General features: G+C 44.8%; 1 protein-coding gene across 5 annotated transcripts in view; it reads right to left on the bottom strand.

The window, feature by feature from the left end:
* Positions 1-26738, bottom strand: part of SLC7A1 (solute carrier family 7 member 1) — a 45133-nt gene that overhangs the window by 9987 nt on the left and 8408 nt on the right. The window contains exons 2-9 of one of the 5 annotated variants that reach the window (XM_027884575.1): positions 25476-25575; positions 13991-14374; positions 9643-9801; positions 7242-7416; positions 5221-5345; positions 3424-3646; positions 2521-2660; positions 696-798 (exon numbers count right to left, since the gene is read on the bottom strand). In XM_027884575.1, coding sequence (XP_027740376.1) covers positions 696-798; positions 2521-2660; positions 3424-3646; positions 5221-5345; positions 7242-7416; positions 9643-9801; positions 13991-14360 — 1295 coding nt within the window. In that variant the 5' untranslated portion in view covers positions 14361-14374; positions 25476-25575. Of the gene's footprint in view, positions 1-695; positions 799-2520; positions 2661-3423; positions 3647-5220; positions 5346-7241; positions 7417-9642; positions 9802-9910; positions 14375-25088; positions 25108-25475; positions 25576-26738 lie in introns of those variants that run through there. The other 4 variants (XM_027884576.1, XM_027884578.1, XM_027884574.1 and 1 more) reach the window with 4 other exon arrangements.

Raw genomic sequence — 26738 nt, 5'->3', positions numbered from 1 at the left:
AGGGGCAGGAAGGAGAGCACAAACACAAACCAATGATACTACAGTACAGCACTGGCCCTTCACCTGCTGCAAGACTGTTATTAATTCAGTGCATTTGCTGTGAGCTTGTAGAAATCCTCCATCTGACTCTGAATAAGTCAGTGAACACACAAAGGTATTTTTCAGTAACATTATCTTCACAGTACAGTTTTCATTGGTAGAGTGCTGTCATCTGTGAGGTGCCAAGCACAGAAGACACTCAATTTTAAGCTTAGGTTTGGGAGGCTATGGGAGCTCAGCACTTCTAAAAGACACAGAGGCACTGATCCTGCAAACACATGCTCAGCTTTTTTGCTGCTGCTGCTAGACTTTATCTTGAATCCCCTTTCAAAAATAAGACAACCTGAAAGTATATTCCCAGTGAGAACAAGAGTGGTGACAAGGACCACACATCTCTCATCCCTATTCATTGGCACATGTCCCAGGGTATTTAGAGTTGACTGCAGCAGGAGTGGCACAGACCAAGGGTTAACCAAGTTCAGAGGACCTCGCTGTAGATACAACTAACACAATCCCCCCTGAGCTCAGAGAAACAAGCTCTTCACATGCTTATAGCTGGAGATGCTCACAGTTTTACTAGGCCTATAGAAACTATGAGGGCATCTGATCACTGCATGGATTTCTGTCAGTGTGATACAAGAAAGGCAGTTTCTTACCTCAGTACCAACACACAGGCTGCTACCAAGGAGTAAGCCAGGAGGGTCCCGATGGACATGAGGTCCACAAGATCTTTCAAGTCAAAAAGAAAGGCCATAACAGCTGCAGGAGAAGGAGGCGAGAGAAAAGAAAAATCAGTAACATGGCACAACACGCACATCTCAGGAGTGCTAATGATGACGCAGGACACATGTTACTGTCGCTCAGCACTTGGCAGGGGAGGTCAAGATGTCCTGAGATGAGGAGAGGCAGGCCTTGGCACGTGAATACCCCAAGCCTCTGCATGCTGTCCCAGCACAGCCTCACTAGCTGAAAGAAGAGGAACCACTTACTACAGCAAATGCCAGCCTGTTCGTCTCATACAGGTATGTTCACCCAAGTACCAACAATGAGCAGCAGTTTAAACCACAGCCTCATTGCTGGAGTCCCCCAGTGGAGCCACAGCACCCCTAAAGCCACAATTATCTTCTGGAAGTAGCTAGAGGGGACAGAAGATAGGCAATATATTGCTGCCTTCTGTCTCAGCTCAGCTGGGGTGAAACCAAGCTTGTGCATGCAGTGGGACCAAGCATCAAGGAGGGCGTTTTCAGGTAGCATGTCCTGTCATGGGTGTTTCCAGAAAAAGTTACAGACTGCCATCCCTTAGGGATTACCCTGCTTACACACCCTCAGCAGGCAACCCCGGTTGTACAGAATTTTGTATATAGGGCAAATTATATATTTGACTTCAGAAGGCAAATAAGCAGAGAACAAACATCAGGTAATGCAAACAGTCATATCAGAGTACAGGGACCTCAGAGCTGAGCCTGGCCCAGCCTGCCCTTAATGCGTAACCTGGAGCCCCAACAACCAGCCCAGCATTCAAACTCAGCTGGCAAGTGCTGTCCCTGCAGCTTCATGTGGGCTTTGGTCCTAGGCACTATGGACCCCTCAGATGAGATCTGAAGGGACTGCAAAGCACTTTTTAATACTTTCTATGGCTCTTTTTCCTACCCCACCACAGTATGGACCCAAGAACACCTGAAGAGAAAGGTGTGGGAGAAGCGGTTGTAAGGAGGCTCTGCGAGTCTCAGCAACAGGAGCTAAGCCCTTTCATAGGAGCTCAGAGCCCAGGGCAGCAGTCCTGCAGCAGCTCCCCACCAAAGGTGGCACATTCTTGTACCAATGGCTCATCCCAGAGGAATGCTCATAGCAGCCAAAGGTAAAGAGGAAGCAGCAAGGCTTCCCTCTTTGCCAGGTACCCTGAGGAAGGGGGAGGCTGCAAGAACAGGGTAAGTCACTCATCCTTGCTGTCTGGGAGGTTTAATTTCGGTATTTCTGGAGGGCCAGGAGAAGGAAGCAGGGAACAGGATGGCTGCCAGCTGCGACTAACTGATTAACAAATGCCAGTGCCACAGGGGTCTTCTGCCTGTCTCCGGCTGCTCTAGCGTCTTCCGCAGACCTGCTACCCCCAGGTGGTGAGGTGTCTTTAGCCAAGCCAGGCCAGCAGCCACAAGGATGCTGGGGCACCACTGGCTTCCACCTTGCAGGGAGTTAATTATTTTTAAGGCCTGCAGAGCATTCAGGGAGCAGATAAAGGCAATTCTTGACATGAGACAGGATGGCAGCAATGAGCTCTGAGAAAGAGGAACATGCACACAGCAAGCTACTCATGCTCACCCAGACCCTCCAGGGCATGCCCTGGAAACCCAGGGCACCCTCTGGGATGTCGTGCTGTGCAATAGATCCGATTAGTAAGTGGGCTAAGAGTCAGGCGGACTTATCTGCCCCAAGGATGAGCTCATGTCTCCTTTCTTCAGATTTGTGCAAGTCTTTTGATCCTACCTGCAACAGCTCCTGATGTCATTGTTGCAATTCTCGGAGTTTTTCTCTTCTCGTCGACTTTAGCCAAGAATTTAAAGAGAAGTCCATCTTCTGCCATAGCATAAATTATTCGAGGCATCGGAAACATGGAGCCAAGGAGACTACGGATGCAGGAGGGAGAAATAATCTACTTATATCACTTCCTGCTGAGCACAGGCGCATAAACAAAAGCTAGTTTATGGTAGTATGAACACAGGTGGCTTTCGTTCATTTCAGCTTCTTCTTCATGGGCCCCCTTCAAATGCTCACATTACTGATAGCTGGCAAATGAGGTGCAGCTCTATGATTTCGGACACCTAAACTTACCCACGGGGCATGAAACCAGCGTGACTTTCAGGTAGTAAAAGAGCTGTAACTTCTGTGAGCCTCTATGAGTTGCTCACCTAACTGAATATGTCCTAAGTTGATCAGAAATAGGCCTCCTGAGTGCAGAAGAAGATGATATATTCTGCCTCCAGCCTCCCCTGCCTCCCATCCAGGTGGCTGCCCTGCAGATAATCTGCAGACAGATGGCCCTGAATATGGTAAGCCCCATATGCTCCAGAAGATGCACCCTGCACTACCTGACACAAGTCTGCTCTCCATCCACCATGCCAGGATGTCCACTGTGTAGCTGCCTCCATGATTTAGTCACTCAATCCCTATTTATATTCCTGAAATACACCTGCTGGGTCTTCTGTTAAGATGGGAGTTTCTGAAGTGATACTGGTCACGTGCACCTCAGACATCTATCATAGGGTGAAATCCTGGTCCTTCTGAAGTCAATAGCTCTGAATTTCATGCTTGGTCTCCGCTCCATGTTTTACAGGAGCTGGAGATACACGTTTGCCTTGAGAGATGCAAAAAGGAAGGGCAGTGTCTTACCTTGTAGAAAGGGCACACAAGGAACCGACAGCCACTGCATAATTGGCTCCATCCCAACCCACATATTTAAAGGCATTGGGTAAAGGGCTATTGGTATCCAGCTGGTAGTAAGGCATCATGAGAGTCAGGGCAGCCGACACACCAAAATAAGCTACAAAGCAGATGAGCAGAGATGCCACGATGCCAATAGGAATGGCCTTCTGAGGGTTTTTTACCTCCTCACCTAAAAGAAAGAAATTTAAATATCAGCTAAATATCAAGCAAGAACTTTATCCCAACCTAGGGCATGCTGGCTGGGGCTTCCAATGGTTTCATGGGCACTGAGGTTCTCTTTGACCATAATGATGTCAATGGACTGCTCCATCCACTTAGCATACTACAGCTGTTTGCTCCCATTTCTCTGCTCCTGTCAATCCTCCCACATTTGTGGAAGCCTTGTAAATGCAGACACAGAAACAGTCTGGATTAAAAAGAGTCCTTTTCCCAAAACAGATTATCTTTTTATACTCCTTCTATCCCACTGATGGTGCAGACCCAAGAAGGGTTCAATGATCACAAATGATGGAACAAGAAATTATTGTGCAGTTGTAGGGAAAATCCTTGGATGACCATTTCAGGAGTGTCTCTACCAGAATTAATATACCGTGAACAAGGCACCATAGGTGCCCAGTTCTGGGAAAAGGCACAGCACCCGAAAATCATACGGGACTTTAAAAATCCCTCTTGACAAAAGGACCCCCCATAGTTTTTATGGGAAATTTTCAGCAACCAAGTAGGGAGAAATGTGAAAAAAAACCAAAATTCATCAAAGTTCAGGCACTGATTAATTACAAAACAGATTTGTGCCTTCCCTGTCCCAAAAGGCTGCTCTGAAAGCAAGAGCTCTTGAGGTTTAACCTTTCAGGAGAATGAACTAATAAACACAGATCCATACACCTAGAAGTCAAAGGCAGATAAATGTGTTTCTCTTACCAAGAGAGGCTCTAGGGCTGGCTGGAGTAATGGAGCCAGCACTTCTGAAACTCCTTGCTTGGAACAAGAGGCAGTATTGCTTTATCTGTCTTTGTCATGATTTCCTTCTTCCTCTACTCCAACTTTGAAGCAACTCAATTCATGCCAAATGTGAAATCAAGGATCATCTACTTTCTACAGAGAATTGAGTATCTTCTTAGCCAGAAGAAATATGACAGTGCTGATGGTTTCTCTCTCTAAATGAGGTATCTTAACCTTTACAGATAAAAACTCCCCCTGATTCTGAGGCACAGCTTTAGGGTGCAGATGACTCCCCAGAGGCTTCTTCTCTCTTTGGCTCTTCAAATACTCCAAGCCATCAGAGCTTCTTCAGGCCCTGAAGAACCCTATTCCAAAATAACCTATTTATTAAAGCATCACTTGGAGTTAGAGGCTCGAACTTCCCCAGTCATACCAGGTATCTAAATCTGGGCCTTCCCTGTTTGCCTAACTGGTAAAACTGGACATGATGGACCATCAGTGACCATCCACAAGACTGGGCCCTACAGGCAAAGAAGGAGGGAGGAAGCTCGAGGGTTACACAGCCTGTCTGCCAGCCACAGCAGCTAGAAGTCAGCACTAGGGCATCCAGGGACTTGGACAAACTCAGCACTTTCACTGCTAGGAGCAGATGAGCCAAAAGTCTACTTTGAGCTGAGCTGAGGTTCAGAGAGGCAACAAATGTAGTGCCCTGAATTCCCTATTATCTGTGCTCTGCAACATTACTGAAAGTCAGTCTACCAGCAACCAGGTTCATAACCACAAAGAAGACATCTTCCCTCTTACCTGTAGTAGCAATACAGTCAAATCCCACAAAAGCATAAAAACACGTGGCTGCCCCTGAGAGGACTCCATTCCATCCATAAGGCATAAACCCTCCAACACCGTAGAGCTTTTCTTCCTGTGTTTGACTAAAAGGCATGGCACTGGATTAGAAGTGATCCTGCCTAGGTGGGAGTAACAAAGCTATTCACATAGCCCATAACTAAATTCAAAGCTGAAGTTTGAAGGAACAGGCTCTCCCTTTCACATGCTAGCATACAAATACCAGGCAAAATGCTAAGCCCTACCCACTGCTGAGCTTTGGACTGGTCTGCAACAGGCTGGGGAATGCACAAAATAAAAACAGTTCGTGGTTTGTTCCCACCACCCATTTTGTGGGGTGGATAAATATGTCTTGGCTAAGACAAGGAGAAAATAGCATGAATATTTAAAATTCTCTCCTAATATTACTTACTGCATGTGTGTAGATATACATATTCATTGAAAAAGAAGCTTTTGAAAAAACACAATGTAATTCTAAAAGCTGAAGACAGAGACATGTAAACCATACACTTTTCATTTAAGAGGGACTTGGAATAAAGTGTAGGTAAATAGACATAAGAGAGGTGACATGGCAGGGTGCCATGACTATTTAAAAGCCATCCAATCCTCTATTCTCAACTTCAATATTCCTTGTGCCATTCAAACTATGCTTGCAACCCTAAGGGAGAAGTGGAGCCTGCATCCCTGACACACCAAATGCTTTGCTGAGCCTTATCCAAAGTCCATTTAAGTCAACATACAGACACATGCTGATCACTGTGCACTCTGGATTGGTACTCCAGATCCACAAGCCTGTGTTGAGTGACAAATAAAAAACAAACCCTTCAGTTCAAGTGACTTAAGTCACTTTTTTCAGTGAAAAGCCTTTGTAAAGATGAATTAAGGCAATTAAAGTAAATCCCAAATCTGCAAGTCTTATCAGGTGTAAGCATTTGGTCTCTCTCGTAGAAACTCTGTTGAGACTTAGATGAAAACTGGCTCACAGAAACAGCACAACTCAAATATGGATTACTCTGGAAATAGTGATAAAGTAAAGTAAACCCCAGTCAGATTTTACAAAAATATGAAATGCTACAAGTCAGAGAGCTATGCTTTGAAACTATGGTTCTAATTGCTTCTTGTATAGGAATAACAGCAGGGAAGGAGGGGGGACCTGTCCTATAGAAGCAATTTGTTCACAGCAGGTTGAATTTTGCAGAGGCTCAAGGAGTGGCTTTTACACAAGCTAAATTTGACCCACACAACATTTATGAATCTCAACAGATTACACCAAACTCTGCTTCCTTGCAGGGCAGCATAAAGGGTTACCCAGCAAACCAGGACTGAGTCGATGTATATGGAGATATTTAAAGGCCCTCGTTCTGTGTTGCAGAGTCTCAAGCAAAAATGAATAGCTTTGTCTTACTAGTGAGCTTTGTAAGCTCCTTAATTTTAATCATATATAGGATGACAGAATTTTGGCCAAGTAGAAAAATGTCATTAAAACCAGATTTGTGATATGCTTACTGCAATGCATTAAAATAATCTGCAACTTGCCTTCATTTTATTGAGGTGTTTGGAACAAAGTCTCCAAATGGTACAACAATGCCCCAAGGATAATGCCCAAACATCCAAACAAAGTACACAGCTACACTTGGACATGGATTCATACAGGAACCAGAGCCAGCCTGGTGTAGCCTTGAGTAGGAGGCTGTCTAAAGAGCTCTTTTCTCTCAAATTTGGATGTCATTGGTCATGAGGCTAGAAATGGTCAGTTCTGCAGCACAGCCCACACTGACACAGCCTACTCCTAGCAGTTTTGGCCCATCAGTACAGACTGCTTTCAGCAAGCACCCACCAAAGCCAGCTTTGCCTCCAAGGTATTTGGCAAAGGAGGCTGCCATCCCATTCACCAGTTTTCTAATTCACCCCGCAACACCCTCTACAAGCTTGCTATTGAAAATGCACCAGCTTCTGAGATGAGAAGAAAAGATCCAACCTACTTGTCTCCATAAATGCTGTGGCTGGTGTTATAAATGTCCTGTTCAGTCAGATGCCAGTTTTTAACAGATCCTTTCACAAAACCAGAGATCACGACGAAGCCGAGGACTAGGACGTTGATGCAGGTGAACACTTTGTTCACCAGTGCAGATTCTTTCACGCCAAAGATTAAAAGCCCTGGAGAAAACACAGCAGTCAGGTATTTTGCCACCAGCAGCAGGCGCTGGGGGCTCACAAACATAGCCCAACTCTGTTCATGCCGTGCTCTGCCCAACTTACCATGCCTCGTTTCTCTACAAAGCCAAGTGGCCCAGGTGTAACCCATCCAGAAGTAGGATAAGGACTCCAGCCCAGACATTACTACTGCAGAATGTGACACATCTTCCCACCCAGCATGCTCATATGGCATGTGCTGCTGGTAAAGTGCTTTGCTAACACTTCCAGCACATTGAATGCCACCTCATGATGCTACACTCTGCCACTTAGACACAGCCTGGAACTCTACCCAGAGACCCAGAAAAAGTACCAGAGCTGGTTTTTTATGAAGGAACATTGTCTAAGAGTTCTTGACTAAATGCAGAAGTCATGATAAACAGTGAACTTTCCTTAGAAAGAGGGGGAAGTATGAGCAGGGACCAAATCCAGGAGGATTCTACTTTTAGTAGCTATTTCTAGTGCTGAAGACACAGAAGAAGGTAGCACCTTGGGAATTCTGCTCCCATTTAAATCAGCAGGAGCTTTGCCAGTGAGTTCAGCAAGAGCGTGACTTCAGCCTGGTCTTAAGACAATCTATCTGAAGAAGAGCATGGTTACAGGCTTTGGCAAACACAATCTCACTGAGGCATAGCTTGGCTCCTCAGAACAACAAGCTCTCATAATTTGCATTTGCTCTTCAGGTGCCCAATTTTTAAGAACTGAAACCTTTAAGCCAAATCTAAGGCTGAGGGAGAAGGTAACAAAACTTCATATGGGCCCGAGGGAGAAGACAAGAACAACACGGTGTCCTTTTACTGCTACTCCTTTAAAGGACTTCAAGGAGAGGAGAGCATCCTGTGCACTCACCTTTCCTTCTTTTAAGACAGGAAATAAGCTGACACAGCCATATTAGGGAAGCATTTCAAAAGACTGCATACCTGCCCATGAAAACTTGTAAGGTACCTAGTAGAACTCTGAAGGTCAAGATAGTGCAAGTAGAAATAAACTTGGGATTAAAGCTGCTCATTCAGCAGCTATTTTTTAGAAAAGAATGGCTTGCATTTTTTATTAAAATCAAAGGAATTTGCTTTGTGCAGGGGCATAAAGCCATCAGTAATCTGTATAATTTTACACCTTAGTATTGTTAAAGTAAGGAGTCATAAAATTTCCAAATTGTATCTGAGATGAAAGACTAGATTCTAACTTGAAATTAGAGCAATTAGAGCAATTACACACAAATGAAAAATGAGGAAAATCTTCTCACCCATTCAGATGTAATCCTGAAAACAAAGGGCTGCTATTGACTTCAGCAGCCCTTGATATAGCCCTAGATCCAAATGCAAACCCAGATCTCAAAGCATGCCTTGCTTACTGCGGCCTGTGCTCGTGAGCACAGCTCGGGCCATGGGAAGGCCATTCTGATCAGTAGGAAATGTCAGGATAACCTTGCTAGTGTGGCACTGCAGCTGCGTTCTGCAAACCACAAAGGAGTACATAAGAAGCATAATCTTTCAAATTCGCCTAAACTTGGTAACACTTTGCAAGATCCAGTTGGAGCAGAGGTAAACATTCAAAAGGATTTTGATCTTACATATTTTCAAAACTTTTCCAAATTATGATCAAAGCCTTGGCACATTTTTAGAAAAAGAAAAGACACCTTGACTGTTTATTACACATTTATTCCTCTGGAGACTTGTATTCACTTCTGCAAACTGAAGCCCATATATATATTTTTAAAGAACAAAATAGTAGTATGTGAGACTGTAACTGAGTCTGTGGTTTTTTTCATCACTTTCGTATCTCAAGGCAGCAAAAACTGGCAGATTATCAAAGGGGGAATAAGGTTAATAGACCAACTGTATGAAATTCTTGTGTAATAGGATTTGTGGAGGGAAGGATTAAACTTCCATACCTGATTGAGGATAACAAGTCATCTTTTCTTTTCCTCCTTATATAAAATTTGATTGAAGGTTTTAAAAGTAGCTCAAAAAATACTGAGAATTCTCCCCTCTAATTAAAAACCTTGTAAACAGGCTATGCCCTGTGCTAACTCCACAGCAGCTATATAGGTCAATCCAACACTTGTAGGAAAGAAAGAGTCTCTAATATGTTGTCTAAAATAAATCATGACTTTGTGCCCACTCCAAAAGCAAACAATGAAATTACAGGACAAGGAGGTCCAAGACTCACAACCCCCCAGTGTTTCACCTGTTAGAATGATGATTATCACCACAGCAAAGATGTCTGGGTATTTTGCTAGCACTCCAGGGGCATCCATCGTCATGTACTTTTTACAAAATTCTTCAATGTGCTTCCCTATGATTTCATCAAATGTTGCACTCCAGGCTCTGGCCACGCTTGAGGTTCCTGCCAGAGGACAGAAAGGACAGAGATCACCCTTTGTGGTTGGCACATGTTCCCAACTAGGGGCATCTTGGAAGGTTTTTTGGCATGGAGGGCCTCAAAGCAACACTACGTGTGCCCCCAGGTGCTGGGAGCAGCCTTTTTCTCTGCATATACAGCTCACAGCCTGTGTTCATGCCTGGCATCTGCTCTGATGGTAATGCACACAGGTGGTGGGTCTCAGGCTGATGCCCAGCTGACAAGACAAAAAAGAAATCCTTTTAGTTTGGCTTCTTCATAAACCTCAACTCTGCCTTATATACTGCCCAGACCAACCTTTTCCTTACACACCCAGCAGCCTGACCTTGCCCCAAACTTGGTAATTTCTGTTACCAGAGAGGTCCAAGTGTTGTGCTGGCAGAAGACCCTGCCAGCCCCAGCAGGGTGACTGTAGGGCAGGCGGAAGGACCTCACAGAAGCCAGCTGCCCTCCAGCAGCACGACACTGGAGCACCAGAGCCTAGACCACACCACTCGCCCAGCTCTGCATGCTCTGCTCTCTGGTGACTTGAAGGTCTGCTCTGACCTCTGGTGCTAGAGCATCCAAGCAGGATAAAGACTCAAACACAATTTACAAGTTATCTGAGCATAAGTCAGCCTACTGCAGGATGCTGGTGATGATCCCAGCAAGTGCCATGACTCCTGCCTGCAGCAAGCGCTCAGACTTTGCCCTCTGGGTCCGCTGTTTGCTGTGGTTCTGAGAGCACTCAACCTCGTGCAGCTTGCTGGCATGAGGACTGAACCTGCAGTTTTAAGACAATCAAGTCAGGGACATTGTCTGGGCCATAAGAGTCATTTCAGAGAACTGAAATAATAACAATGAAGAGCTGCCACCAGACAGTGACAGCGTTTTGTAAAATAAGTAGGTTTGGGTAAAAGCCAACTTCTCCATGTCCTGTGTTAAAGTGGCCACCATCATACTCCCCATGTCTCATACAGTACACTATATATAACTGCACCTAATTGCGTGATATAATTACTACTGTACATAATTACCTAATTAAGAAAAGAGGTTGGCTTAGTTTTGGTTTGCAGAGCAGTTCCTCAGGGGACGCCATCAGGGGCCCCCTTCCACCCAGAACAGTTTGTTCTGACACACTCACCTGTGTGTGGGTGTTCAGGTCCCAACTCCGGCACCTGCAATCATGTTAAACAATGTCCATGCTCACCTACAGCTAAATCCTCCACAGCGGCGGCGGCGGGCAGCACCTGCAGCACACCTGGGAACACTCACCGCCCCAATCCAGCTTTGCAACAGCATAAAAATAAGCTGCAGAACAGATCTGTTCGGAGGCTCTTCTGTTCACTGAGACAGCAAAGTGCACAGCGTGAACACCTTTAATGAGGTGGGACATCATTGCCATCGATTTAATCTTGAAAAATTCCAAAAGTTATTGTATACCACATTACAATTTTTCAGCTTAACTTTGGCACGATTTGAGGAAAAATACTGTTTTAATGCTAATTTTTTTGTCCTAGCTCTAATATTTCATGTTCTAGGACAGAAACAACCAGCTCCTGCATGTGTTATATTAGATGCCAGTTGCTTGGATGCCAGTTCCATGTAGCTATCAGCCATTTACCCTGAACTCTCTGTGACCAATAGCCTTGAGGGAGCAGGGGGAATCCGACATTCTTCCAACATCACAGACATCTGGATAATCTCTTGCTGTTGCTAGAGAGCACAGTGCAAACACATTCAACTTGTACCCAGGAGGACTGTGTCAGTATAACCTCACCAGATTTGATCTGGCTCCTGCCTACAGCCCACCACCCCCAGGAGAAATGCTGAGCTCGGGTGCCAGACTCACAGCAGGAACAGGCACAGACAGGCTAGAAAGTCACCAAGTGCCAGAAACCCAGCAGCAGCCACTCACCAGGGATGTTGTTACCCATCAAACTCATCATACTACCAGCACCCACCAGCTTCCAGTTCCTGAAATGCCTCCCACAATCTTGCATGGTTCCCCAAACCCACATCATCCCAGAAGAAAGTTCAGAGAAGATCTTGGTCCTGGACGCCTTCTCCTTCTGTCTAGATCTTAACTGATCAGTTGCACACCCATTTTTTCCTCTTCACCCACCTCCAGGACCTCATACCAGCCTTTCCCCAAGCCAAGTCACTTCAATTAATTAAAAGCTATTGGCCACCCATCCCGGGATCTCAGGATTTCTTTTCCACCCCCACAATACTTTCTGAACAAATGCCTGAGAACTTCAGCATAAAAACATCAACCAGGCTGAGCCCCTTAGAGATGCAGTTTCAGTGGCACTGCTTGGCATTTTCTCAGAACAAATGAAAAAAAAATTGGCTTTCTGCCCCTCTCAACCCCTGGCTCTGAAGTGCAGCATGTGCCTGCCAACACATCTTTCTCCTCCACACCCTTGAAGCTGCTGGGAGTTGTCCTTGTTCACAGGAGGGGCAATTAGCACTGGGAAAAAGGGTGGATAAGATAGAGACCTCCTATACCTCATATCCTCCCCCAATTGTTTTTCCTCCTTAGCCACCCTTCCTCACAAACTATGAGGAAGCCAGTTTGCAAACATACATTTTTGACACAGGATTGAAATAAAAGCAAGAAAGTTGTGTTTGAACACATCAGCAGATCTACTTAATTTTTACTGAATTTTCTGCCTTGTGATAATACACTGAGCAGCCAACTCTGAAATAAAAACTTAGGCAGTCATTCAAAAGCCATTATGACAGGGCAAAAAAAAAAGTCTCAGAAATACCACTCTGAGCCCAGATCCTGAGCATATAATATTTAGTAGGCAAATCTTTTCATCGTGCATTTGCAGAATCAGGTTTTGGGACAGCATCCACAGTTATGTCAGTCATTTTGGTCGTCCAGTATCATGGTAGGAAGGGACCCAAAACCAATTAGATAAGGAGCATGAAGGAGACGATTTATCATTACCTTTCTGGAACAGAAGAAAAATCACCAAGAAGTCTGTTCAAATTTTCTACATGTAGCCTAAGCAGAGTCCATTTTAGAAGTCTGGAGGAAATTATATGCTCACTTTTTTAAAAAATTATTTTTATCCCCTCCTTGCAGTGAATGTTATTCACAAAAGAACAGCAGGACTCCGATTTCCTAAGGAGATAAGTTTAATGACTCTGGCTTTTCATCTCTCTCTCTCTCTTTTTTTTTTTTTTTTTTTTTTTTTACAAAAAATAGAGAAAAATAAAAAAGAGGAGGAGGAAAGGAGGAAAATGTTTCAGGTAACACACAGAGCAGAGCCAGCACGACCCCAGACAAACAGCTGCTAAGCCACTATGTCGTTCTTGATATGATCTTACCCTCCATGGGAAGGTGAATTCCATGGAAACTAAATTCCAAAGTAATACTTACATATCCCATAAAATGCACTAAAAAAAGACCCCATTCCTTTATTAATTTAGCATACGATCAGTTTTCACTTTAACTAGTAAGCTTTTACTCTCAACTGGCAAGTCGGTTGCAGCCTTAATTACAGGCGTGATGACAAGCAAGCTGCCCAGAACATGCTTGAAAAGACATGAATCCTTAATTAGCAAAGTGTGGCTTAGTTTTAATGTACCAGCTGACTTGTACAGCGCATGTTCTGAGCTTCATCCAGGGCCTCTCCTAGTGGGAGTCAAAGGCTTAGAAGGGATTTGGTTTGTACTTTCCAGAGACTGTGAACCTGCAGATCATCCTAAGCTTAATTCTGCAGCCATTCACAAGACAAAACTCTGATCTCCAGATACTTTAAATAGATCCCAAAGGGACCAGAACTAATCCTTGATCAGCTGTGAGTACAAATGCTCTGTATAAAAACATCTTTCCATCTGCAGCTCCTTTCTCAGCAGAGGGAACACGTTTTTGCACCCTGGCAAGTGTGCAGCAGCTAGAGGATGCCAAAGGGATGAGGTGGAGATTCAGAAGTCACAGCAGCAACAAGCCTGCATCAGGACAAACCCTCAGCCGGTAGCATACCACTCACATTGCTGACTGACAGGAGCCAGCAACAACACACCCCACAGATGAGTCCTGAAATAATCCTCTGTGAGTGCAAGAGTAAAGCATCTATTTTGTACCAGTAGCAGAGACACTCAAACAAGGCTAACCTTACAAACCAGGCTGCCACCTTGAACTAAATCTAGGGTGCCGCAGCCCACCCACCATACTTACCGATAACATAGGAGAGGATTAGATTCCACCCTGTGATGAAGGCCCACAGCTCGCCCACAGTCACGTAGCTGTAGAGATAAGCTGATCCCGTCTTAGGAACTCGAGCACCGAATTCTCCGTAGCAGAGTCCGGCCAGCACTGAAGCCAAGGCGGCAATCAAGAAGGAGATAACAATGGCAGGTCCCGCGTTTTCCCGTGCCACAGCTCCAGCCAGTACATAGACACCAGCACCCAAAGTGCTGCCTACACCCAGAGCCACCAAGTCAAACGTGTTGAGGCACCGTGAAAGCCGACTATCTTCTCGAGTGCAGTCAACATTTTTCCGGCGAAGAAGCTGGCTTCCAAAATTGGTAATTTTCTGACACTCCATCTTTGTGTTTGAGCCTGCAAGAAAGATGCTGCCATCATTATCTAGCTCAGAATACCCTCCCAAAACAGCATCACTGCAGAGGTACAGTGCTACAGCCCTGTTACGTTTCAACAAACGGAACTGCCCACTTTCCACCTTTTTACATGGCAAAGTGTCTTCTTTCCCATTTTACCTAGACTTAGCGCAGGCAATTAAAACAAGCAAACCCAAAGCACTTTGTGCTTCTAGCTCCCAGCCATGCTGCAAAGCCTGTGTGATCCCAGGAGAGAGGCAGGACTCCAGTCCAGCTCCCATGCCAGTACACAGCCACCCAGTCAACACACAAGTGGGCAAGCCAAAAATGCAAAGTCCACCTTTCAGGTTTCAGAGGGGTTTTCCTGTTCTAGGCATAAGAGTACTTTAAACGTGAATGTCCCAGTTACCCCATTTAGCACACTTCGGTTCATGCTGCAGAGAGCTTGTGAAGTGCACAAAACAGATACTACTGGGATGAACTTAAACCTGAGGACATTGTAGGGGCATACGTAACACATCCCAACCTGACTGGCACTCAGTCTGCAGGAAGAGCTATTCCAGGATAAATTCCCCTATCAGATGTATTGTGCGGACATCAGATTCTCAGAAACAACTGCTTTGCTCTACAAATCTACAGGCTGTGTGGACACAGCCTACAAGGATGAGCCTCATATTCCATCTCAGACAGCATGCTGTAGCTCTGAGAGCCCAACACCAATATCCACACCATACCATTAACCCTGGCTTCAGCAACAAGGCTTTAAAGATGTTTCTTCATTTATTATGGAAAAGATTCTTTTATTTAGATGCAATGCTGGACTGAGGTGTACACTTTCCAGCAGTACGCATTGCACATTAACATCAATACTATGATGAGAATAATGTGTAGGCAAAAAAATATGACTAAATGCAATTTACAGTATGGCTCAGTGAGACTGGTATTTCATCAGCTCCACAAAAACCCAGTGTAAAAGGTGGGAAAACACATGCTAAGAAACTTAATTAACTGTTAAATCCATGCTTCAGTTTTGTCACCATAACATCAACTACAAAACCAAAAATCCTCTTCACTTTTCCAAGACACCAGTCCTAAGTCCTGGCTTAAATCCCTTTCTCTTGGTTATACGCTAACTCCCTAACTATGAGAAAGTAATTACAACTGCAGGAACAGGGCTGAGGATTTACAAGTCCCACTGTGTTAGGAATTGTCTCCCACCAACAGCTCTCAAACGTGCTCCCAACAGACATGGATTTAGACAAATGGACAAAGGCAGGTTTGAGGCCAATCTTAGAAAAATCTCGTTTCACTAACCATGGGAGTTCCCAGTGCATACAGAGAGGGAAAACTATCTTCTCCCTTCAGTAGGAAGACAGAACTAAGTTTTTATGTAAGTGCATTCATATATCAGATTGTTCACACAGACTCCTTCCCACTTGAACCTTACACAAATCCATATCAGCCAGGATTGCTTTTGGCTCGACACCTGTCCACCCCCAACAAAGCTGGGAAAGGACAGTCCTGAACTCTGAACTGGGTTAAACATACAAGAAGAGTATAGCACTGGAGCATTCCCTACGAATTTTGTTGTTTTCTAGGACAACACAGGTCCTAGGTTTTGCCTAACTCTCACCAGAGTGATGCAGAGATCCCACTGATGCCTCCATCCTACGAAGACCACGGCCATGGGGCTAACTCACCCACTCAGCTCAGCAGTGGTTCTGGTTTATATCCAGCTTGGAGCTCCAGGAAATGGGAAGAATCCCAGTGCCATGCACCAAGAAGAAAATGCTGCAGAAGGTATCAAAAAAAAGCCCTCCAAATCAAAACAAAGAAATTCCTGTCACAAACTGCAGCCAACTATGAGCGAGATACACACAGAAGATGTGCAAATGAATTTATTTTCCAAAGTCAGTGTGAAAGGCAAGACCAGTTTGACTCAGAACCAAACTGTGGATTTCAGGACAAACACGGGTTTATTCCGAGGTACAGAAACATCAAGACATGCCAAAGGACTGATGAAAAACAGTTTACTTTTTGCTAAGTCAATATTTGTGGCAAGGTTTAGACATTCAATGACCTGAACAGAAGAGCTGGAAGAAGCATAGAAGACTACAGGGAAGACACAGCTGAGGCTATTAATAAAGACAGAAAAAGGAAAGAAGGTAGAGAGATGGTCCGGCTCAGGGAGAAGCTGAGCGATGAGCCAGAGGTCTACAGAGATGCAATGCAGGTGGGCAGGGCTTGCACAGCCTTTGCACAAAGCCCTGGTCAGGCCTGGATGGACCCCTGTGGCTGAGCTGGACAAACAATAGGGAGAAAACTCAGAGATTTTCCTGAAACATTTAATACTTGGTGAGGCTACAGGTCCAGGCCTCCCCAGATTTCAGTAATTTATGCAATGTTTCATGTTACTCAGGATTTGCACCTCCAAGTTGACGTCAACCTTGCTGAGAACACTAGGTTTCATCCTACAAGGTGCTGAACACTTCTTAAGTGGAAAAGCAAAGTGAGGGAGGAGGATTGGACCATGTAATGTGTAGAAGGAAAAGGTTTGTGATGTGTACTTATTCATCAACACGTGGGTTTCTATGATACTCACACAATGGGAACAGGGCTGACCCTAATTGCTAAGTGGCACTAACGATATGCTTGCTTGTTTGCTTGCAGAGTCTAAGTGACCTACTGTCCCCACGAACCGCACAAAGCTCCAAGGAGAACATGCTCTGTGGTGGACAAAAGAAAAAGGCAGAAGTCAGGTTGTGTAGTCCAACATTATCTTTGCCTCGGCAAGTGCCTCTAGGTGGAGGTGGACCAAAGTTCCCTGTAGAAGAGAGCCACTCTTCCTCCTCCATTCACCACCACTGACAACCAAGGAGCTGTGGATGCTAAGCCTCTTTCAGGATTTGGCTCAAGGCCTTTTTGGCTTCAGAAACATGCTACCTAATAATAATGGTAGACCTTTTACTTCTTACATAGCCATTTACCTTAACTAAACCTGGTGTCTTGCAAAATTAGCATGACTTAGTGGTCCCAAAACAATGGGAGTTCTAGCTCTGCTTTTAAAACAGAGGCGTTATCTGGTACCCAATGCCCTCCCCTGTCACACATATCATAAGAATGGCAACAACAGGGCTGGGGAGGGGCAAAGGCTCCAGGAGAGAAACAGCCCCTTAATGCAGGGATGGAGAATCAGGGCATGAACTTGGCAGGGTTTTGGGGGGGCAGAGGGATGTACAATTTATTCTTTTAAAAAAAAAAAAAAATAGTGATTTACTTCAAGTTTATGTATCACTCAAAAATATCCCATAAGAAACGTATTTCAAAATTATTTTGTTTTGAAGCTCCCTCTGGCACATCTACAAGTATTCATAGCTGTACTACAGCTATCAAGAATAAAGCAGAACCGCCTCTTATGGATCATTTGTTTACAAGAGGGCCTATTTAATTACGACAAACCTGGAAATTAAGACCAGCATCCTTCAACTGGCTTAATGACAGTGGACAATGTTTTTCTAGCTCATCTCCAGATCAAGATATCAACCTCTCCTGCCCCAAAAGCCCCTCAAAGTCTGAGCATCTCTGTTGTGAATGAAACGCTTCCTACAGCTGCAGGTAACAGCCAGGGAGCTGCGTGCAGGGCATTGTACCCACACTGCAGCCGTGTTCTGCAGCCCTTGCACACAGAACTGTCGTTCATCTCACAGAGAACTGATCACTATCTTAGGCACCTAGGCACATGTTTTCACTGCTTTTGAAAGAGCAGGTACCAAATCAACCTTTTACTTTCAATTATATTCACTGTAGCTTGACAAAGAGACCTTCAATAAAGGCAAATAGGATTTTTTTTCAGGAGAACAATCTTTTGCTTTAGCAGGATGCAGTACAGGGGTCATTACACCTTTGCCCAAAACCTTTCCTCTGTATCATTTGTTATCTTTGCAATTGTATCAAAGGGTGATTTTGGCGGAGATTATTATTTTTCCCTTCTTAGAAGTTGGATCCAGCTGTGATCTGACTGTTTCAGACAGCGATTCTTGCCTTTGAAGTGAGGAAACATGTTCTGGGCTGGTTCCTCTCACTCCCACTCCCACTTGATACGATGAGCCATTTTCTGAATGTACAGTTAGTATTCCCATGGTATAATGCAGTCTTAGTAACATAAAACAATATAAATTATTCCAGAAATGCGACCTGATGGTACATAACCACCTTCCAATTGAGGAAACTTGATCTGAATGAACAGCGATTAGCTTTGTTCTGCACACGTCCAGCTCTCACCCCTGCTTTAGCTTTGGTTTCTCCAATGAGAAACACCAAGCTGCAAGCCCTGACCACTCAGACCCTGCGTAGGAAATGCCTTCACCCTAAGGCACCTCCATGTTTCAGCAGGAGCCAAGGTCTTTGAGAGCAGTGGGAAGCAATGACACACTTGGATAACTTAGCAAGGCAGACCCTGGGGCAGGGGCCACATCCTCGGGTGAAATCCTGTCCCACTGAAGTCAATGGCAAAGCTTCCACTGACTTCAATAGCAGCCAAATTCCACCCAGTGCTACTAGTCCTTGTCTTTTATTTACAATGCATTTTATGTTTGTTACTTTTGTTCCCTGTCCAAATTCTTGTGCCTTGACTGTATTGTATTTTTAAATAAAATATTCTTCCTCCTCTTATCTAGTGGTTAACATATCTATTATATCAGGTCGATAGATTTCCTTCCCCATTAATAACATTTTTAAAAACGACATTCTTCAAAACAAACCCGTAAAAAAATAAGCAATCTTGCATGTGGTTAACAGCAAAAAGTAAACCATAACAAGCATCTGTCCACTTAAACATAAAACACCATGTGTAAAAATAAGCTGACAAGGCACCGTTTTACATAAGCAGAACTATCACTTCCTCAACAATTACAATTTGTTTCAGCTTCTGAAAAACCACTCCTTATCTATTTCAAGGCATTGCTGCTCCTGAGAATTTTCTTCTCCATGTTGCAGAAAAGCATAAAATTAAAGCTGCTTAGGCAGAACAAGGAGTTTTCTACTAAGGAAAAAAAAAAACCTAAGCCTAACCCTGCTTCATGTCTAATGAACTCCTCAGGCACCTCCTTGGATGAAGCGTGAGCAGAAATCCCCATTCAACATTGTCCTACATATGCTTATTTTGAAACATGGAAAGTGTGGACACGTGGAAAATGTCTACTGCCATCAGTACTCATCTCTCACAGAGAAGTCATGTCCTGTGGCAAGTCTCAGATTTGCTGAAGGCCAAAAGGATGCTGAGGAAAAATTTCCCCCGTATAGCTGTATCATCACTGCTACTCATCTGCAGAACAAAGCGCTTGCACGCTGGTATATTTGCAATGTGAATGGTTTTGACCCTGTATTTTTAGCTTAAACACAGTCAGCTCCTTGAGCAAGCATGTAGTGATGACAACTTTTTGATCAACACATGGGTAACAAACCCACTTGGGAGCTCTTTCCAAAAAGCTGATTTTGCTACTTCCATCCCCAAGGTAGCATCATTCACAGAGAAGTCCTATGCAGAAAAAGAAGAGGTGGAAAACCTCAGTTCCTACTACTGCTGTGAGCATTACAGTTATTTTTGGGGTGTCAGATTTGACTGCAGACTCCTAAATGCAAAGAGATCATGTTGTAAGGGATGAAACTAGAACCACTGAATGTTTTTGAAGCATCATTCAGAAAGCCAAAAGTCATCAAGGCACATAAGTCCTGGGTGCAATCCCTTCCAGTATAAAGCAGGAATTGTGTCAGATATGTCCTCCCAAAATATCTTGCCTTGAAAATCTCCAATATTTTGTTACGTTACTCTGCAACAAGCAACAGAGAGGAGACAAGATGGCTACAAATGATGCTGAACTTTCCCAGCAGAGGTTTGAACCTGAAGACTTTTAGGAACAGAAGCAAAGGATGTGACATCAGCCCCTAAGGTGCATCTGGCTGTGTCCCTGAAGCTGTTGCAAGTGTCCTCACCAGCCATGCTGAGCAAGGCAGGCAGTTTAGAGAAGACGCACTTGGGACGAGTGCTGAAAACTGACTCAGAGGCCGTGACAGTAGCCATTTGCAGATGCCAGCCACCAGTAAAAAGGCTGACAAAAGTAAAGGTATGACCAAGCGTTCACACTATGCAAAGCTGGAAGGTATATCACCATAGCAGCAGCAATGGCAAGGAGTCCAAGCCAAAAGCCACCAAAGCAGCTGTAATTCTTTGCTTTTGACTCTCTGTGTGTAAAGAGACGCTGTCTTGATGAAGTATTCTAACCACACAAGGAACATACTGTCCATGTGCTGTTAAACTGTTCCCTCCTTGATTATCATAATTTTATATTTTTCCTTTTTCACATTGTGCATATGTATGCATATATCTCAATATACATTAATCTGGATTATATCACAGTATACATATATATGGACATTACTGTTATATTCTTTGCAAATTCTGTCACTATAAACCAAGACCAACCACTAGCAAGGCATTTGCTACTCAGAAGAAGGAAGCCATGCAGTTAAATATAAACTCACACTAAATGAAGAGAAGGGCACACACATATGCTGTAAAGTGCATACAATACGCTGTCTTATTCACCTGCTTAATGGCATGCTGCCCATATGAAGGGGACCATATTACTCTGCTGAGTGCAGATCTTTTAACGCCACAGCAGAGGTGGCACTGGGGGACCAGCAAACTGTCTCAGATAGCTGGGCAGTGCAGGTTTCTGTTCCTCAAGTTCCTGAGTGTTAGGGACATTTCCAAGGCAGTATCTCCCACTCCTGTCCAGGTGTCTCATAGACCTGGAGGATTTCTTTTGTTGGTAAAGGAGCAGTGAGGTGCTCTCTCTAATCCCTATGCCACCCACTTATCAGCAATCAGTTACTGAAGTGAACACCAAGGCCCACTGGACCCGAAGATTGTGCTGATGCTCTAGTACCACCATGGGAGAATGTCAGGGTGCTGCAGCTCACACACCTGCTTTCCATACTGTTATGGCTAACAGCTGTACCGAGGTCAGAAAATCGGCTCCCATCCCAAGACAACTTCCAAGATGGCAAAGACAATCCTTTTCCCCAAGCCCGGGCAAGAAGTCTCAACTTCCCCAAAACTTCAAAGCAGGCAAACTTCAACGTTTTGTCTCAATAACTGCATAAAACTCTATCTGGGTTATTTGTGATGAATGTATCACCACATCAAAATCCATTTTGAAGTGAGCAGTCATTTTTGACCAAAACAAAGGAGAGAAGTTCCTGTTGTGAAAGTCACAAGAAGAATGCTTCAAACTCTCAGAATTCAACCTTCAAAATCTCCAAAATGCAAGTTGTGATGCCCTTTCTTCTGCACAAAGCTCCAGCTGTGATTAACATCAAAAGTGGCACACAGTAAGCCATTCAACAGATAAAAGGTTGGGTAGACATTATTTTCCCCCCTTAGCAACTGCAGAAACACACACCCTATCATGCTTAAATTGCAGTGCAGAATTTGATGTTACGACTGCTTTCCAGCTGCGGACACAATGAAAGGCTAGGACAGGATACCACCCAAGTGCTGCAAGAACAGGATAGAGAAATACCTTTTAGACACAAATTGGATATAGTGCACCCTGCCTCAAAGTAGGGAAGACTCAGGTGCAGTAAGACAGCATGTTTGTTTTGGCAGGGTTAAATCCTGAAATCAGATCTTCCTCTTCCCAGGCTACTGCACATCACCCCGTAGCTGTACCAGAATAACCACTGGGGAATTGTGCTGAAAACGGCACCACTGAACTGAACTCAACCCTGTGCCTGCAGCTGACTGGGTAGCAAGCCACGGCAGACAGTAGCCAGGGTAGAGGAGTGGTATGTAACGCTTTCCAGGATGGATTCCCAGCCAAGAAGTATCATCCAGCAAAAGGTGCCTTCAGTACTCTCAGCCCTCTTAGTCCACACTCCATATTTTAGCTACTGAGGATCCTCCGTCAGCTCAAAACAGCACCCAGTTGTTTGGAGAAGGTCAGCATCACATTTGCTATCCTCAACTCCTCAGAGATCAGAAAGTTGAAGAAATATCTTCCTGCCTAGCCAAAGGACATCACACCTCTCTAAATGCATGAATCACTATTTTCTGATGAAAAAGCATCTAATTGAAAAGTCTCCCACCAGGACTAGAACAGTCTCCTTAAACAGTTCCTCAGCATGACTTCAAATTACACTTTGTAAGAAAATTGCTTGATTTAACTCCCTCAATTTGTCATAAAACCCGAGGGGATCTCCACCGATAATTAAACTTCCCAAATGAGAGCCTGAGACAGATTGCCAGGGATTCAACTGAAGTGACCCATAGTCTGCCAGGGACTCAGCCTAGGCATCAAGCAGAAAGAAACTTGTGCTATGGGAAACAATATCAAATAAGTGAGTTTCTCTCTCCTTAAAACCAGATAAAATGAAGACAAATCTTTGCTTAGCCAAAACTCATTCAACCGCGTCATTTAGCATGTTCCAGTCATGGTCCTTGGACAAGAGTCCTTGCAAGAAGGTGGAAAATGTCCCTTAAAGGATGAGGAAGCAAGTCAGACAGAGACAGAAGTTGGTTGTTATTAAAACTGTAGTGGGGAAACAAACAAAACATTAAGAGCCCTAACCTTCATACAGAACAAAAACATTATCCTGCACAGTCACGGGACACATCCAATGACACTGACGGCAGGAAGGAAAAAGACTTCTCTGAACATGGCCATTTCACCAGGGCAAAGGGCAGAGCTGAGCTGCGTAGGGATTTTCAGGTGTGGAAAAGGGGCAAATCAAAATGGGTATAGATCAGTGTATTTTGCTATGTCCCTGAGCAGTGGGGAGCAGGTGGAGGCCAGCAGGTAGGTCATGGTGAGCAGTGGCTCCAGCTGGAGGCAGGGCCATGTGGCAGAAACACACCCTTGCCATGCAACCCAAGAGCATCCTGCCAACTGACAGGCTGGACCATGGACCTGGGTTTGGCCACCCCCATGGACTAGCATGTCTGTAGGTCAGATATTTCTCTAACATGCACACTCCAGTACTGTTGCACCAGTAGTGCTGACCCAATTAAAAGCTTCCTCCAATCCCATAATGGATACTGACTTGAAATAAAGGATCCCTCGACTGGGAAAGCAGGAACATTTGTTTCTCTGCCCAAGGTGGAAGTGTTTGAAGAGCTTTTTCAGAGGAAATGCTCTGTAACAGACCTCAGAAGAACTGCTCACACAAGGGAGAGCTCAGCCTGTGCTGGGCATGCACTTGTTTGGGGAGGAAGGAGAGCAGAAATCCTATGTGGTCAAGTCGCAGGGCTCCCTTTGCTTTATGGCAAGATGATTCCAGGCTTCTGAGAAAGGTTTTGCTATCCCTGGGTAACTGTGTATACAATTTAATTATTCAGAGTCAGGATGGATGGGGCTTTGAAAAACCCCAAGGCATGTATCTTCAAACATCCATTCCAATCCAAACCATTTTAAGATTCCATGAAGCATCTAAGTATGCTACACCACTCCTTTAGGCTTATGTAATCAAAACAAAGTCATTAGAAAGTAATTAGAATACATTTATTAATTTAGGAGTTTTTCCAATTATTTGCAGGCCATTCAAGGGCTTGCCCCAGGCAGAACTGCCAGCCCTGCACTCTCAAGTGGTTGTTGGATGGTGACTCAACATAGTAGAAGAATTAAGAAAAACTTCTCTTTTCTGAAGAAGCCAAAATTAATTTCTCATTGAACATGCCAGATGAATTGAAAATATTATAACATTCTGAGGGCACTTGCATGACTACAGATCAAATGCTAAAGCTTTCTGCGAACATCATTTACACCATACAAAAGAGAAGCCTAGTGTGAAAGGAGCTACAATGTTTGCTTTTCAGTCTCAGTACTCCCACATTCCAGCCATAACTCAAGGGCTGGAGAGGGATCAGCTCCTTCCAAGCCTTACACGTTTGTCACTGCAGGCACAGACAAGCAGGTCACACCCTCTTTGGCTGGTGTGTGCAGCCACGTACTCTCTGGAACAGAGAGGGTGCTGTGAGGTGTGGTTCTTCCAAGTAATTCCCAATAGAGAGTTCCTCAGAAGGGCCTTTCCCTGAGAGACAGTGTCCTGAGCACACTGGAATAAAAGAAACGACTGAATGCTGATCTAACTAGTACTGACCTTCGACCAGACATATCCCACTAACCAGGGTCACTCACTGCTGAAGGAGAAAACAGTGCATGACTTGGATGCGCCATCGATGCCCCAGTGGTCTGCAAAGAGCAGGAGGAGCTCCCCCAGGAGAAGTCCTAACTGAGGCAATTTGGGCAGCCCAATCCCAGGCAGAGGGGCATGCTGAGCACCAGTGGTGTGGCCACACTCCCAGTGCAGCTGGGATACGGCAACTTGCTGAAGGTTAATGACCCCCTTTCCCTGCAAGTCCATGACACACGCCTCCCTGGGGACTGTTGTTTTGGGATAGGAATTGGGTTGGGCAGGACAGTCACGGAGCCTGGCGGCCAGGACTACAGGACGTGTCAACATCAATGCAGTCTAGACACAGACTGACAGAAAAAGGGGAGCTGAGGATGGTGCAAGGCCGTAGAGCAGGGGAGATAAAGTATGGGTCTGTGTGAGGGACAAAGAGAGCACAGGTGACAAAAGCCACCTTGGTACCCCTCCAGGTTCCCTCCGGGAACGCAACCAGCACGTGCAGGGATGATGGGCACCACACTTACCTCCCAGCCTGCAACAAAGCACCGAGTGTTTGACTGTCCCTCACCATGGCAAGGTTTGGAGGGCAGACACTCCTGGCCTGAGATCAAACCATCCTGGCCATGATTGCCCATCCTGGCTCTCCCAGCCTGACCAACACCACTACCTCTCTTCAGGCTTAAAACAAGGTGCTCACACTGTATCATCTTCCCACCTTCTTCCCCTTTCCTGGCAGCTACCCTCTCACCATCAAGAGCGGAGAGGGTGGCTAGAAATGAACTAGTGTTTAAGAGTAGCAGTGATTCAGAGTTTGTGGGGTTTCTGCAAGCACTACACTCAGTTTCCACGGCAGCTTCGCCCACGCTGTTTTCTGCTGTTAAAACTTCACGCTTCATAAGTCGCCCACTTTCGTTTCGGTGTTTGACCCAGTCCTGCCTGTCTTCTACAGCTGCTCAGTGCCACACCCCACCACTAGTAAAATCCCTTATTCAGAAGGACAGGAGAGTGCAGCTAGTTAAAAAAAAAAGAAAAGGAAGACATATACAATGGGATTACTAGAAGTGTTTTGCCAATAATCCCACAAGCCATCACAGTAAAGACTTCACAGCTCCTAACCTGATGGATTCACAAAAAAAAAAAATGCCTTAAAAAACTGCATCTGTTTTAGGCATTTAAGTCATAAGTACAGACACGGTAAATCATACAAGTATGATGTTTGATCAGTATGTCAGTGGGGTAACCAGCACTCCTGTCTTCACACACAGACAGAGACCAGTTTTGATATATTCTACCCAAATAAATCTTACCAGAAAAGAGGTAAAACACTGACGTGCAATTAAATTTTACAGTGAGGTAGGCAGGAGGTTCTTTTGCTTTGGGTAAATACTCTTTTCTTAGCCATGAGTTCACCATTCAGCTCCTTCCTGCTCCCTGACAGGAGAGCTATTGTCTAAGGAGAGTTCTGCCTCCAACTAACCCAAATGCTCAAGGCTGCAAGGCTGCTGACAGGGAAGGGCTGGAGAAAAAAGGTGCCCAAGGCACAGCACTTTTCATACTTCTCTCAAAACTTTTATCAAAAGCATGATAAAAGGTTTCCCACTCCTGTCTGGGATCAAACCAACACTTGCTGAAGTTTGTGGGGCTTTGGGGTTCCCCCACACAAAAAAGCAAAGATGGCACTGACCAGCCAAACTGTGAGTCAGACCACAAGCTACATGTTTCAGGTCTCAACTGCTGCAATGCCATGCAGAGGGATCCTGCACCCCCTCAACACAGGGCTCCACACTAGCCAGCTGGAAGAGGGATTTCGGCAGAAAGCTCAGGGATGTGAGAGCTGAAGGAGCAGCGAGAGCAGGGATGATGCAAAGACACCAGAAAGTAAAAAATGCAAATAGTTGGTAGATCTGGCCTAAGCCTAGCCATGAGGCTGCTGCAAAATACAGTGCAGACTCACCCCCGTTCTGCATAAGGAGAGGCATTACCTCGTAGTCAGCCTTAACCTTTATTGTGCCGTCTCTGTGGCATAAAAACAGCTCTCGCAACTCACATCTTTCCATGAAGAGAGCTTGTTCGGGTTCCCTGGGAAGCACAAGTCAATTTACAGAAGAGACTACTCCCTTGAGCAAAAAAACTAGATTTGCCATCTACTTTTTATTTAACCCCATCAGCCTAGT

This window comes from Empidonax traillii, unplaced genomic scaffold, assembly GCF_003031625.1.
Source record: "Empidonax traillii isolate 1590-97213 ecotype Southwest subspecies unplaced genomic scaffold, ASM303162v1 scaffold149:size904812, whole genome shotgun sequence".
NCBI lineage: Eukaryota > Metazoa > Chordata > Aves > Passeriformes > Tyrannidae > Empidonax > Empidonax traillii.
This window is presented reverse-complemented; position numbering and strand designations above follow the sequence as displayed.